This window comes from Petromyzon marinus, unplaced genomic scaffold (assembly GCF_048934315.1).
Source record: "Petromyzon marinus isolate PM22_M1 ecotype Great Lakes invasive population unplaced genomic scaffold, UKy_Petmar_22M1.pri1.0 PM_Scaffold_131, whole genome shotgun sequence".
Taxonomy (NCBI): Eukaryota; Metazoa; Chordata; class Hyperoartia; order Petromyzontiformes; family Petromyzontidae; genus Petromyzon; species Petromyzon marinus.
In genome coordinates this window covers 138,704-153,251 of record NW_027423093.1, presented here as the reverse complement: position 1 = coordinate 153,251, position 14,548 = coordinate 138,704, and the positions used below count along the sequence as shown (strand labels likewise).

Here is a 14,548-nt window from a genome sequence, read left to right as displayed (position 1 = left end):
CCGTTCAGGCCTTCATAGGTGCTCGCTAGCAGCACTTGCCCCTACAGTCTGTTAAGGCTATATGGGGGAGCTTTGTCTTTGTACTGTTTGTGTACTGTGTGTACTGTGTGTGTGTGTGTGTACTGTGTGTGTACTGTGTGTGTACTGTGTGTGTACTGTGTGTACTGTGTGTGTGTCTGTGTGTGTACTGTGTGTGTGTCTGTGTGTGTACTGTGTGTGTACTGTGTGTGTCTATGTATGTGTGTGTACTGTGTGTGTACTGTGTGTTCTGTGTGTACTGTGTGTGTGTACTGTGTGTGAGTGTATGTGTGTGTGTGTACTGTGTGTACTGTGTACTGTATGTACTGTGTGTACTGTGTGTGTACTGTGTGTGTACTGTGTGTACTGTGTGTGTACTGTGTGTGTACTGTGTGTACTGTGTGTGTACTGTGTGTTCTGTGTGTACTGTGTGTGTGTACTGTGTGTACTGTGTGTGAGTGTATGTGTACTGTGTGTGTACTGTGTGTACTGTGTACTGTATGTACTGTGTGTACTGTGTGTGTACTGTGTGTGTACTGTGTGTACTGTGTGTGTACTGTATGTGTACTGTGTGTGTACTGTGTGTGTACTGTGTGTACTGTATGTACGGTGTGTACTGTATGTACTGTGTGTGTAGTGTGTGTACTGTGTGTACTGTGTGTAGATGAACATCGGAGTGATTCTGCACGCCGTGGGTGTGTGTGTGTGTCACTGTGAGTGTACTGTGTGTGTGTATGTGTACTGTGTGTGTGTACTGTGTGTACTGTGAGTGTACTGTGTGTGTACTGTGTGTACTGTGGGTGTGTGTACTGTGTGTGTACTGTGTGTGTGTGTACTGTGTGTGTACTGTGTGTTTGTGTGTGTGTACTGTGTGTGTACTGTGTGTGTGTGTACTGTGAGTGTACTGTGTGTACTGTAAGTGTACTGTATGTGTGTACCGTGTGTAGATGAACATCGGTGTGATTCTGCACGCCGTGTGTGTGTGTGTACTGTGTGTGTGTACTGTGTGTGTGTACTGTGTGTGTGTACTGTGTATGTACTGTGTACTGTATGTACTGTATGTGTGTAGATGAACATCGGTGTGATTCTGCACGCCGTGTATGTGTGTGTCACTGTGTATGTACTGTATGTGTGTAGATGAACATCGGTGTGATTCTGCACGCCGTGTGTGTGTGTGTGTACTGTGTGTGTACTATGAGTGTACTGTGTGTACTGTATGTATGTGTGTGTACTGTGTGTACTGTGTGTGTACTGTGTGTAGATGAACATTGGTGTGATTCTGCACGCCGTGGGTGTGTGTGTGTACTGTGAGTGTACTGTGTGTGTGTGTACTGTGTGTGTGTACTGTGTGTACTGTGTGTGTACTGTGTGTGTACTGTGTGTACTGTGTGTAGATGAACATCGGTGTGATTCTGCACGCCGTGGGTGTGTGTGTGTACTGTGTGTGTACTGTGTGTACTGTGTGTGTACTGTGTGTGTACTGTGTGTAGATGAACATCGGTGTGATTCTGCACGCCGTGGGTGTGTGTGTACTGTGTATGTATCTGTGTGTACTGTGTGTACTGTGAGTGTACTGTGAGTGTACTGTGTGTACTGTGTGTGTGTACTGTGTGTAGATGAACATCAGTGTGATTCTGCACGCCGTGGGTGTGTGTGTGTCACTGTGAGTGTACTGTGTGTGTACTGTGTGTGTACTGTGTGTGTGTACTGTGTGTGTACTGTGTGTACTGTGTGTGTACTGTGTGTAGATGAACATCGGTGTGATTCTGCACGCCGTGGGTGTGTGTGTGTACTGTGAGTGTACTGTGTGTGTGTACTGTGTGTACTGTGTGTGTACTGTGTGTAGATGAACATCGGTGTGATTCTGCACGCCGTGTGTGTGTGTGTCACTGTGAGTGTACTGTGTGTGTGTGTGTGTACTGTGTGTGTACTGTGTGTGTACTGTGAGTGTACTGTGTGTACTGTAAGTGTACTGTATGTGTGTACCGTGTGTAGATGAACATCGGTGTGATTCTGCACGCCGTGTGTGTGTGTACTGTGTGTGTGTACTGTGTGTGTACTGTGTGTGTGTACTGTGTGTACTGTGTGTGTACTGTGTGTGTACTGTGTGTGTGTACTGTGTGTAGATGAACATCGGTGTGATTCTGCACGCCGTGGGTGTGTGTGTACTGTGTATGTATCTGTGTGTACTGTGTGTGTACTGTGTGTGTACTGTATGTGTGTACTGTGTGTAGATGAACATTGGTGTGATTCTGCACGCCGTGGGTGTGTGTGTGTACTGTGAGTGTACTGTGTGTGTACTGTGTGTGTACTGTGTGTACTGTGTGTGTACTGTGTGTGTACTGTGTGTGTACTGTGTGTGTGTGTACTGTGTGTACTGTGAGTGTACTGTGTGTGTACTGTGTGTAGATGAACATCGGTGTGATTCTGCACGCCGTAGGTGTGTGTGTGTGTCACTGTGAGTGTACTGTGTGTGTGTGTGTGTACTGTGTGTGTGTACTGTGAGTGTACTGTAAGTGTACTGTGTGTGTACTGTGTGTAGATGAACATCGGTGTGATTCTGCACGCCGTGGGTGTGTGTGTGTCACTGTGTGTGTACTGTGTGTGTGTGTACTGTGTGTACTGTGTGTGTACTGTGTGTGTACTGTGTGTGTACTGTGAGTGTACTGTGTGTGTACTGTGTGTGTGTACTGTGTGTACTGTGTGTGTACTGTGTGTACTGTGTGTGTACTGTGTGTACTGTGAGTGTACTGTGTGTGTACTGTATGTGTGTACTGTGTGTAGATGAACATCGGTGTGATTCTGCACGCCGTGGGTGTGTGTGTGTCACTGTGAGTGTAGTGTGTGTGTGTGTGTGCTGTATGTGTGTGTACTGTGTGTACTGTGTGTGTACTGTGTGTGTGTACTGTGAGTGTACTGTGAGTGTACTGTGTGTGTGTACTGTGTATAGATGAACATCGGTGTGATTCTGCACGCCGTGTGTGTGTGTGTACTGTGTGTGTGCTGTATGTGTGTGTACTGTGTGTGTACTGTGTGTGTGTGTACTGTGAGTGTACTGTATGTGTACTGTGTGTACTGTGTGTAGATGAACATCGGTGTGATTCTGCACGCTGTGGGTGTGTGTGTCACTGTGAGTGTACTGTGTGTGTGTGTACTGTGTGTGTACTGTGTGTACTGTGTGTACTGTGTGTGTACTGTGTGTAGATGAACATCGGTGTGATTCTGCACGCCGTGGGTGAGCTGCCCCTGTCGCTGCACTTCCTCAAGTCAGCGCTGAGCAGCACCCTCAGCAGTCACGGAGAGCACTCACTCAAAGCAGCTCTCACGTGAGTCTCTGTGTGTGTGTGTGTGTGTCACTAGCTGTGTGTGTCTGTGTGTGTGTGTCTGTGTGTGTCACTAGGTGTGTCACTAGGTGTGTGTGTCACTGTGTGTGTGTGTGTGTCACTAGCTGTGTGTGTCACTAGGTGTGTCACTAGGTGTGTGTGTCTGTGTGTGTGTGTCTGTGTGTGTCACTAGGTGTGTGTGTGTGTGTCACTGTGTGTGTGAGTCTCTGTGTCACTAGGTGTGTGTGTCACTAGGTGTGTGTCACTAGCTGTGTGTGTGTCTGTGTGTGTGTGTCTGTGTGTGTCACTAGGTGTGTCACTAGGTGTGTCACTAGGTGTGTCACTAGGTGTGTGTGTGTGTGTGTCACTGTGTGTGTGAGTCTCTGTGTCACTAGGTGTGTGTGTCACTAGGTGTGTGTCACTAGGTGTGTCACTAGGTGTGTGTGTGTGTGTCACTGTGTGTGTGAGTCTCTGTGTCACTAGGTGTGTGTGTCACTAGCTGTGTGTGTCTGTGTGTGTGTGTCTGTGTGTGTCACTAGGTGTGTCACTAGGTGTGTGTGTCACTAGGTGTGTGTGTGTGTCACTAGGTGTGTCACTAGGTGTGTGTGTCTGTGTGTGTGTGTCTGTGTGTGTCACTAGGTGTGTCACTAGGTGTGTCACTAGGTGTGTGTGTCTGTGTGAGTCTCTGTGTGTGTGTGTGTGTGTCACTAGCTGTGTGTGTCTGTGTGTGTGTGTGTCTGTGTGTGTGTCACTAGGTGTGTCACTAGGTGTGTGTGTCACTGTGTGTGTCACTAGGTGTGTCACTGTGTGTGTGTGTCACTAGGTGTGTGTGTCACTAGGTGTGTCACTGTGTGTGTCACTAGGTGTGTGTCACTAGCTGTGTGTCACTGTGTCACTGTGTGTGTGTGTGTCACTAGGTGTGTGTGTCACTAGGTGTGTGTGTGTGTGTCACTAGGTGTGTCACTAGGTGTGTGTGTGTGTGTCACTGTGTGTGTGAGTCTCTGTGTCACTAGGTGTGTGTGTCACTAGGTGTGTCACTAGGTGTGTGTGTCACTAGGTGTGTCACTAGGTGTGTGTGTGTCACTAGGTGTGTCACTAGGTGTGTGTGTCACTAGGTGTGTCACTAGGTGTGTGTCACTAGGTGTGTGTGTGTGTCACTAGCTGTGTGTCACTAGGTGTGTCACTGTGTCACTAGGTGTGTGTCTGTGTGTGTGTCACTAGGTGTGTGTGTCACTAGGTGTGTGTGTGTGTCACTAGGTGTGTCACTGTGTGTGTGTGTGTGTCACTAGGTGTGTGTGTGTCTGTGTGTGTCACTAGGTGTGTGTGTGTGTCACTAGGTGTGTCACTAGGTGTGTGTGTCACTAGGTGTGTCACTAGGTGTGTCACTAGGTGTGTGTCTCTAGCTGTGTGTCACTGTGTGTCACTGTGTGTGTGTGTGTGTGTCACTAGGTGTGTGTGTCTGTGTGTGTCACTGTGTGTCACTGTGTGTGTGTGTGTCACTAGGTGTGTGTGTCTGTGTGTGTCACTAGGTGTGTCACTGTGTGTGTGTGTCACTAGGTGTGTCACTAGGTGTGTGTGTCACTAGGTGTGTCACTAGGTGTGTGTGTCACTAGGTGTGTCACTAGGTGTGTGTCACTAGGTGTGTCACTAGGTGTGTGTCACTAGGTGTGTGTGTCACTAGGTGTGTCACTAGGTGTGTGTGTGTCACTGTGTGTGTGAGTGTCTGTGTCACTAGGTGTGTGTGTGTGTGTGTCACTGTGTGTGTGTCACTAGCTGTGTGTGTCACTAGGTGTGTGTCACTGTGTGTGTCACTGTGTGTGTGTGTCACTGTGTGTGTGAGTCTCTGTGTCACTAGGTGTGTGAGTGTCTGTGTCACTAGGTGTGTGAGTCTCTGTGTCACTAGGTGTGTCACTGTGTGTGTGTCACTAGGTGTGTGTGTGTGTCACTAGGTGTGTCACTGTGTGTGTGTCACTAGGTGTGTGTCACTGTGTGTGTCACTGTGTGTGTGTGTCACTAGGTGTGTGAGTGTGTCACTGTGTGTGTGTGTGTCTGTGTGTCACTGTGTGTGTGTCACTGTGTGTGAGTGTGTCACTGTGTGTGTGTCACTGTGTGTGTCACTGTGTGTGTGTCACTGTGAGTGTTACTGTGTGTCACTGTGTGTGTGTCACTGTGTGTGTCACTGTGTGACACACACAGTGACACACACACACACACACACACAGACACTCACACAGTGACACACACACACAGACACACACACAAACACACACACACACAGTGACACACACAGACACTCACACACAGACACACACACACACAGTGACACACACACAGTGACACACACAGTGACACACACACACACAGTGACACACACAGTACACACACACACAGTGACACACACAGTGACACACACAGTGACACACAGTGACACACACACAGTGACACACATAGTGACACACACAGACACACACAGACACACACACAGTGACACACACAGTGACACTCACACAGACACTCAACAGCAACCACCATTCGCCACTAAGTGGCGGTGACGTCACCACGACGCTTGTGCCAGGCTATGTGCACCCTGAGGCCACGTGAAGTGTCGAACGCCCGCTGGCAGGAGGTCACGGGGCAGACCCAGCAGGTGCCACGGGTCGACTGACTGAGATGACTGAGATGACTGGCTGATGCACCACCTGTGCCCCCTACTGTGCCAACCTGCTGTGCTTTAGCCACCCGGCGCTCCGCTCGTTGTTGTGAGCGTCGCTCCTCCGCCCTCCGTTGTTGTTGGAGGGCGACTGCCTCCAACTGCCCAGTAGCATCCTTCACGAGCCTCCTCCACAGAGGCTGATCTTGACACTGCTGGTACCAGTCATCGGCAGTTCCACTCAGCTCCACGTCCTCCTGTACCACATCACGCCCGCTTAGCCCCCTCAATCCGGCCGAACAAAAGCTGTTTCGGCATGCGTTGGCTGGGCATGCGGGCTACATGACCCAGCCATCGCAGCCTTGCCCGCCGGAGGAGCTCACCGATGGGACCTTGCCCAGATCTTTCAAGGATTTGTGAGCTCCTCACACAATCCAGGTAGCTTCCACACAGCGTTACGCAACCGATGAAAAGATATTGCCGCTCGACTGATTCGGAGCGAGACCTCTGCTGTTAAACTGGAGCCGGTCATAAGCACATTGCCCAGGTATGGGAAACTCTCCACTCTCTCCACAACTACCCCATCACCGATTGGGAGTTGTGGGGGTGGAGTGTCCGATGGTACAAAATACCCAGGCAGGTGCTTAGTTTTGGTGGGGCTGATGGTAAGGCCCCACCCTCTTAGTGGCACGCTCCAGTCTCAGCAGCAGCGTCTCCAACTCCTCCTCTGACTGAGCAGCTATTACCAAATCATCAGCATACATAACGTGGTTGAGCAATAGGGAGCCATCCCTTGACCGCACCCGGGCATCGATCAGCCTCTCATTATATCTGTACCATATGGAGATTCCCCCGGTACAGCTATTGAAGGCTTCACGAACTACGTGGTCAAAATAGATGTAAAATAATGTGGGAGCCAGAGGACATCCCTGTCGCACCCCAAGGTGTACAGGGAATGGCTCTGACTCCCAGCCACGTAGTTTTACCCGGGCCCGCTCACCATCATGAAGGTCCTTAATGATCGTGAGCAGAGGGTCAGGTACTCCAAAAGCACGAAGAACGACCCAGAGCCCAGGCCTACTGATGGTATCATAGGCCTTGACCAGGTCAATAAAGCAGAGATGTAGGTCTTGTTGGAATTCCCTACACCTCTGCTGTAGCGGACGGACAGAAAATATGGCATCTGTGCAGGACCGCCCTTTCCTGAAACCGCATTGGGGCTCCGCAAGCCTCTCCTCAGCGTGCCTGGCAAGGCGATGTTGAATAATCCTTGCCAGGACCTTTCCCGGCACACTGAGGAGTGAGATGCCCCTGTAGTTGTTACAGTCTGTGCGGTCCCCCTTCTTAAAGAGGGGGACCACCAGGGCATCCTTCCAATCCTGCGGAACCCGTCCAGCTGCCCAGACCGTTGTTATGATGTCATATAGGGCAGTCTGTGCACAAACGTCACCCTCCTTCAGCATTTCGCTTGGGAGATCATCTCTGCCCGCTGCCTTTCCTGGTCTCAGACTCCGGATCACCTTCAGTACTTCCTCAACAGATGGCACCTCAGCCAGCCACTCACAGGGGGTGACTTCTTCCAATATTTGAGGCACCAGAGCCTCAGCAGGGTCATCCTCACTTTGTGCCACGATGTTTTCCTGGCTGAGGGATTTTCCCTCCCCCAGGACCTCACAGAAATGCTCAGCAAATCTGCAAACCTGTTCCTGGGGGTCGGAGATTGGATCACCGTTTTTTCCCCTAATGATGGTAATAGGTGTGGCGCTGCAGGTTACTTTTTTGATGGAGTTAAATAGAGATTTGTGATCGCGGGCCACTGAGGCAGACTCCATCTCCTCAGCAACCCGCGACCACCACCCATCCTTGCAGCGCCTCACGGCTCTCCGAACCTCTGAGCGAAGGCTGCAGTAAGCCTCCTCATTCTCTGACGTGGGATTCTGTAGCCGATGACAGTGGGCCTGTCGCTTTTTCTCAACCATCCTGAACACCTCCTCTGTCAGCCAGGGTCTCTGGGGAGGTCTGGACCGCGTACCCAAAGCAGCCATTGCAGCTGCATGAGTAACAGTCCTAAACTTCGCCCATTTACCCTCGACATCAGGAGGAGTCGGGGACGATGCCAATCCCAGCCGCAAGCGATGATGAAATTCTCGCTTGCAACTTTCATCAGATAACTGAGACCAGGCCACTTTAGGTCGGAATGGGGTCCTGGGTGTACACCCACCACCGGAGTGGAAGAATGGCAGGCGCATCTTACAGATGACTAGTCGATGGTCAGTCTGTGTGTGTGTCTGTGTGTGTGTCACTGTGTGTGTGTGAGTCCGGTAAAACAACCCCCTACCTCCTTGCGGTGCCGGACGGGCAACGCTGTCGTGGACAATGCTGTGGGGGGCGGGCCAATTCCGATTGGCTCCTCCCCTCATGGCGTCAGTGACCACCACAGGGGCTAAACGGGGGCTCTGGACGGGTGCGACGGGCTGGTAACCCCTACACCTTCAATTAATTACCACTAAACCACGAGTTAAACTGAAATATGTAACTAATAAGCTTGTGCCGGAGGCCCCGGGGGGCCAGGCGTCTATGACGTCTCCTGGCCAAACCCCAATTGGCAGAGCCAGGAGATTGAATCTCTACACTCAGGGCTCCTCCAGAAACAACGAAAAACCACTACGGGTGGCCACGTGGAATGTTCGAACGCTCACTGCGGAGGAGAGGCTGCCACTCCTCTGTCGGGAGCTGGACCGGTACCGCCTGGATCTCTGTGGCATTCAAGAGGTCCGGTGGACCAGTTCTGGCTCCTGCCACCATGAGGGGTGGACAGTCCTCTACTCGGGGCAGCAGACTGCCAAACAACAGGGTGTGGGTCTTCTTTTGAACATAAGAATGAATGGGGCGTGGGAGCGTGGCGGTGAGGTGTGAGAAGTTGTAAGCCCCAGGCTACTTTGGGCTCGCCTTCCCATCAATCGGAGGCGAGGAATGGTGGTCGTGGTTACTTATGCCCCCACCGAAGACGAACATCCGTGGAGGGATGCAGGCAAAGCCGATGAGTCAGACGCCTTCTATGACCTCCTGTCACAGGTGCTGGCTAAAGCGGCCCCTCGGGATAGAGTCATCATGTTGGGTGACTTCAATGCCCGAGTTGGTCATGATACTGGCACCTGGTCTGGAGTGATTGGAGGGCATGGGCCAGATCAGCTCACTAACAACGGTAGGAGGCTGCTAGATTTTTGTGTAGCCCATGGGCTTGTAATTACCAACACGCTGTTCCGGCATCGGCGCATCCACACAACATCACGGATGCATGCTGGGTCCAAGCAGGAACATCTGCTGGACTACATAGTGACGGACCAGCGGATGCGAGCCCATGTCCTTGACACCAGGACCTACCGTGGAGCTGATCTGCCCTCTGACCATCGACTAGTCATCTGTAAGATGCGCCTGCCATTCTTCCACTCCGGTGGTGGGTGTACACCCAGGACCCCATTCCAACATAAAGTGGCCTGGTCTCAGTTATCTGATGAAAGTTGCAAGCGAGAATTTCATCATCGCTTGCGGCTGGGATTGGCATCGTCCCCGACTCCTCCTGATGTCGAGGGTAAATGGGCGAGGTTTAGGACTGTGACTCATGCAGCTGCAATGGCTGCTTTGGGTACACGGTCCAGACCTCCCCAGAGACCCTGGCTGACAGAGGAGGTGTTCAGGATGGTTGAGAAAAAGCGACAGGCCCACTGTCATCGGCTACAGAATCCCACGTCAGAGAATGAGGAGACTTACTGTGTGTGTACTGTGTGTGTGTGAGAGTCTGTGTGTGTGTGTGAGAGTCTGTGTGTGTGTGTGAGAGTCTGTGTGTGTGTGTGAGTCTGTGTGTGTGAGAGTCTGTGTGTGTGTGTGAGAGTCTGTGTGTGTGTGTGTGAGAGTCTGTGTGTGTGTGTGTGAGAGTCTGTGTGTGTGTGTGAGAGTCTGTGTGTGTGTGTGAGTCTGCAATGAGCTACATCTCCCCCTCTCCCCCTCACGTGTCTCCCCCCCGTGTCTCCCTCCCCCCCGTGTCTCCCCCCCGTGTCTCCCCCCGTGTCTCCCCCACGTGTCTCTCCCTCCCGTGTCTCCTCCCCGTGTCTCCTCCCCGTGTCTCCCCCCCTCTCCCCCCCCGTGTCTCCCCCCCGTGTCTCTCTCCCCCCCGTGTCTCCCCCCCGTGTCTCCTCCCGTGTCTCCCCCCCGTGTCTCCTCCCGTGTCTCCCCCCCCGTGTCTCCCCCCCGTGTCTCTCTCCCCCCCGTGTCTCCCCCCCGTGTCTCCCCCCCGTGTCTCCCCCCGTGTCTCCCCCCCGTGTCTCCTCCCGTGTCTCCCCCCCGTGTCTCCCTCCCGTGTCTCCCCCCGTGTCTCCCTCCCGTGTCTCCCCCCGTGTCTCCCTCCCGTGTCTCCCCCCCGTGTCTCCCCCCCCGTGTCTCCCCCCCGTGTCTCCCTCCCGTGTCTCCCCCCGTGTCTCCCCCCCCGTGTCTCCCCCCGTGTCTCCCCCCCGTGTCTCCCTCCCGTGTCTCCCCCCGTGTCTCCCTCCCGTGTCTCTCCCCCCGTGTCTCCCCCCCCGTGTCTCCCCCCCGTGTCTCCCTCCCGTGTCTCCCCCCGTGTCTCCCCCCCCGTGTCTCCCCCCCGTGTCTCCCCCCCTCTCCCCCCCCGTGTCTCCCCCCCCGTGTCTCCCCCCCCGTGTCTCCCCCCCCGTGTCTCCCCCCCGTGTCTCCCCCCCGTGTCTCCCCCCCGTGTCTCCCCCCCGTGTCTCCCCTCCGTGTCTCCCCGTGTCTCCCTCCCCCCGTGTCTCTCTCCCCCCGTGTCTCCCCCCCCGTGTCTCCCCCCGTGTCTCCCCCCCGTGTCTCCTCCCGTGTCTCCCCTCCGTGTCTCCCCTCCGTGTCTCCCCGTGTTTCCCTCCCCCCGTGTCTCTCTCCCCCCGTGTCTCTCTCCCCCCGTGTCTCTCTCCCCCCCGTGTCTCCCTCCCGTGTCTCCCCCCCGTGTCTCTCTCCCTCCCGTGTCTCCCCCCCGTGTCTCCTCCCGTGTCTCCCCCCCGTGTCTCCCCCCCGTGTCTCCCCCCCGTGTCTCCCTCCCGTGTCTCCTCCCGTGTCTCCCCCCCGTGTCTCCCCCCCGTGTCTCCCCCCCGTGTCTCCCTCCCGTGTCTCCCCTCCGTGTCTCCCCGTGTCTCCCTCCCCCCGTGTCTCTCTCCCCCCGTGTCTCCCCCCCCGTGTCTCCTCCCGTGTCTCCTCCCGTGTCTCCCCCACGTGTAGACACCACGTGTCTCCCTCCCGTGTCTCTCCCCCCGTGTCTCTCTCCCCCCGTGTCTCTCCCCCCGTGTCTCCTCCCGTGTCTCCTCCCGTGTCTCCCCCCCGTGTCTCCTCCCGTGTCTCCCCCCCGTGTCTCCCCCCCGTGTCTCCCCCCCGTGTCTCCCTCCCGTGTCTCCTCCCGTGTCTCCCCCCCGTGTCTCCCCCCCGTGTCTCCCCCCGTGTCTCCCTCCCGTGTCTCCCCTCCGTGTCTCCCCGTGTCTCCCTCCCCCCGTGTCTCTCTCCCCCCGTGTCTCCCCCCCCGTGTCTCCTCCCGTGTCTCCTCCCGTGTCTCCCCCACGTGTAGACACCACGTGTCTCCCTCCCGTGTCTCTCCCCCCGTGTCTCTCTCCCCCCGTGTCTCTCCCCCCGTGTCTCCTCCCGTGTCTCCTCCCGTGTCTCCCCCACGTGTCTCCCCCACGTCTCTCCCCCCCGTGTCTCCCTCCCGTGTCTCCCTCCCGTGTCTCTCCCCCCCGTGTCTCCCCCCCGTGTTTCTCTCCCCCCCGTGTCTCTCTCCCCCCGTGTCTCCCCCCCGTGTCTCCCCCCCGTGTCTCCCTCCCATGTCTCTCCCTCCCGTGTCTCCCCCCCGTGTCTCCCCCCCGTGTCTCCCCCCCGTGTCTCCCCCCCATGTCTCTCCCCCCCGTGTCTCCCTCCCGTGTCTCTCTCCCTCCCGTGTCTCCCTCCCGTGTCTCCTCCCGTGTCTCCCCCACGTGTAGACACCACGTGCTGGCGACTGTCTACGCCAGCCAAGGGGATTTCAGGGCGGCGCTGCAGCACGAGAAGCAAACCTCCTCCATCTACAGCAGCCAGGCACTGCAATACACTATACACTACATTATACACTATACACTACATTACTATATACATTATACACTACATTATACATTATACACTATACTATATACACTACATTATACACTACATTATACATTATACACTACATTATACATTATACACTACATTACTATATACATTATACACTACATTATACATTATACACTACATTACTATATACATTATACACTACATTATACACTATACTATATACACTATACACTACATTACTATATACATTATACACTACATTATACACTACATTATACACTACTATACTATACACTACATTATACATTATACACTACATTATACACTACATTATACATTATACACTACATTATACACTATACTATATACACTATACACTACATTATACACTACATCATACACTATACTATACACTGCATTATACACTACATTATACACTACATTATACACTACATTATACACTATACTATACACTGCATTATACACTACATTATACACTACATTATACATTATACACTACATTACTATATACATTATACACTACATTATACACTATACTATATACACTATACACTACATTATACACTACATTATACATTATACACTACATTATACACTACACTATACACTACATTATACATTATACACTACATTACTATATACATTATACACTACATTATACACTATACTATATACACTATACACTACATTATACACTACATTATACATTATACACTACATTACTATATACATTATACACTACATTATACACTACATTATACACTACTATACTATACACTACATTATACATTATACACTACATTATACACTACATTATACATTATACACTACATTATACACTATACTATATACACTATACACTACATTATACACTACATTATACACTATACTATACACTGCATTATACACTACATTATACACTACATTATACACTATACTATACACTGCATTATACACTACATTATACACTACATTATACACTACATTATACATTATACACTACATTACTATATACATTATACACTACATTATACACTATACTATATACACTATACACTACATTATACACTACATTATACACTACATTATACATTATACACTACATTATACAGTATACACTACATTACTATATACATTATACACTACATTATACATTATTCACTACATTATACACTACTATACCACTATACACTACATTATACATGATACACTACATTACTATATACATTAGACACTACATTATACACTATACTATATACACTATACACTACATTATACATTATACACTACATTATACACTACTATACCACTATACACTACATTATACATTATACACTACATTATACACTACTATACCACTATACACTACACTACACTATAGACTACATTATACACTACATTACTATATACACTATACACTGCATTATACACTATACTCTATACACTATCCACTACACTACTATAGATTATACACTACATTATACACTACTATACACTATACACTACATTATACACTATACTATATACACTATACACTACATTATACAATACTATACTATACACTATACACTACTCTACTATACATTATACACTACATTATACACTATACTATATACACTATACACTACATTATACACTACTATACTATACACTATACACTACTCTACTATACATTATACACTACATTATACACTACTATACTATACACTATTCTACTATACATTATACACTACACTATACACTATACTATATACACTATACACTACTATAATATACACTACATTACATTATACACTATACACTACACTATACACTACTCTACTATACACTACACTATACACTACTCTACTATACATTATACACTACACTATACACTACACTATACACTACACTATTATACACTATACACTACACTACCATACACTACACTATATACTACTATACTATACACTACTATACTATACATTATACACTGCACTATACACTACTATACTATACACTACTATACTATACATACACTACACTATACACTACTATACTATACATTATACACTACACTACACACTACTACACTACTATACACTACATTAAACACTACACTACTATACACTACACTATACACTACTATACACTACACTATACACTACACTATACACTACACTATACACTACACTAAACACTACACTAAACACTACACTATACTACTATACACTACACTACACACTCCACTATACACTACTATACATTATACACTATACACTACACTATACAGTACTATACATTATACACTACACTACTATACATTATACACTATACACTACACTACTATACACTACACTATACACTACATGATATACTACACTATACACTTCTGTACATTATACACTATACACTACACTAAACATTATACACTACA

The 14,548-nt window shown here is 50.0% G+C and overlaps 2 protein-coding genes across 2 annotated transcripts in view; one reads left to right on the top strand and one right to left on the bottom strand.

Moving 5' to 3' along the window:
• LOC142922645 (uncharacterized) overlaps positions 1-14,542 on the top strand; it is a 48,218-nt gene extending 33,676 nt beyond the window's left edge. Inside the window, exons 4-5 of the mRNA XM_076063468.1 lie at positions 3,223-3,344; positions 12,003-14,542. Of these exons, the coding sequence (XP_075919583.1) occupies positions 3,223-3,344; positions 12,003-13,338 (1,458 nt within the window). The 3' untranslated portion in view covers positions 13,339-14,542. The remainder of the gene's footprint in view (positions 1-3,222; positions 3,345-12,002) is intronic.
• LOC142922643 (clustered mitochondria protein homolog) overlaps positions 14,525-14,548 on the bottom strand; it is a 73,988-nt gene continuing 73,964 nt past the window's right edge. The window contains exon 13 of the mRNA XM_076063464.1: positions 14,525-14,529. Coding sequence (XP_075919579.1) covers positions 14,525-14,529 — 5 coding nt within the window. The remainder of the gene's footprint in view (positions 14,530-14,548) is intronic.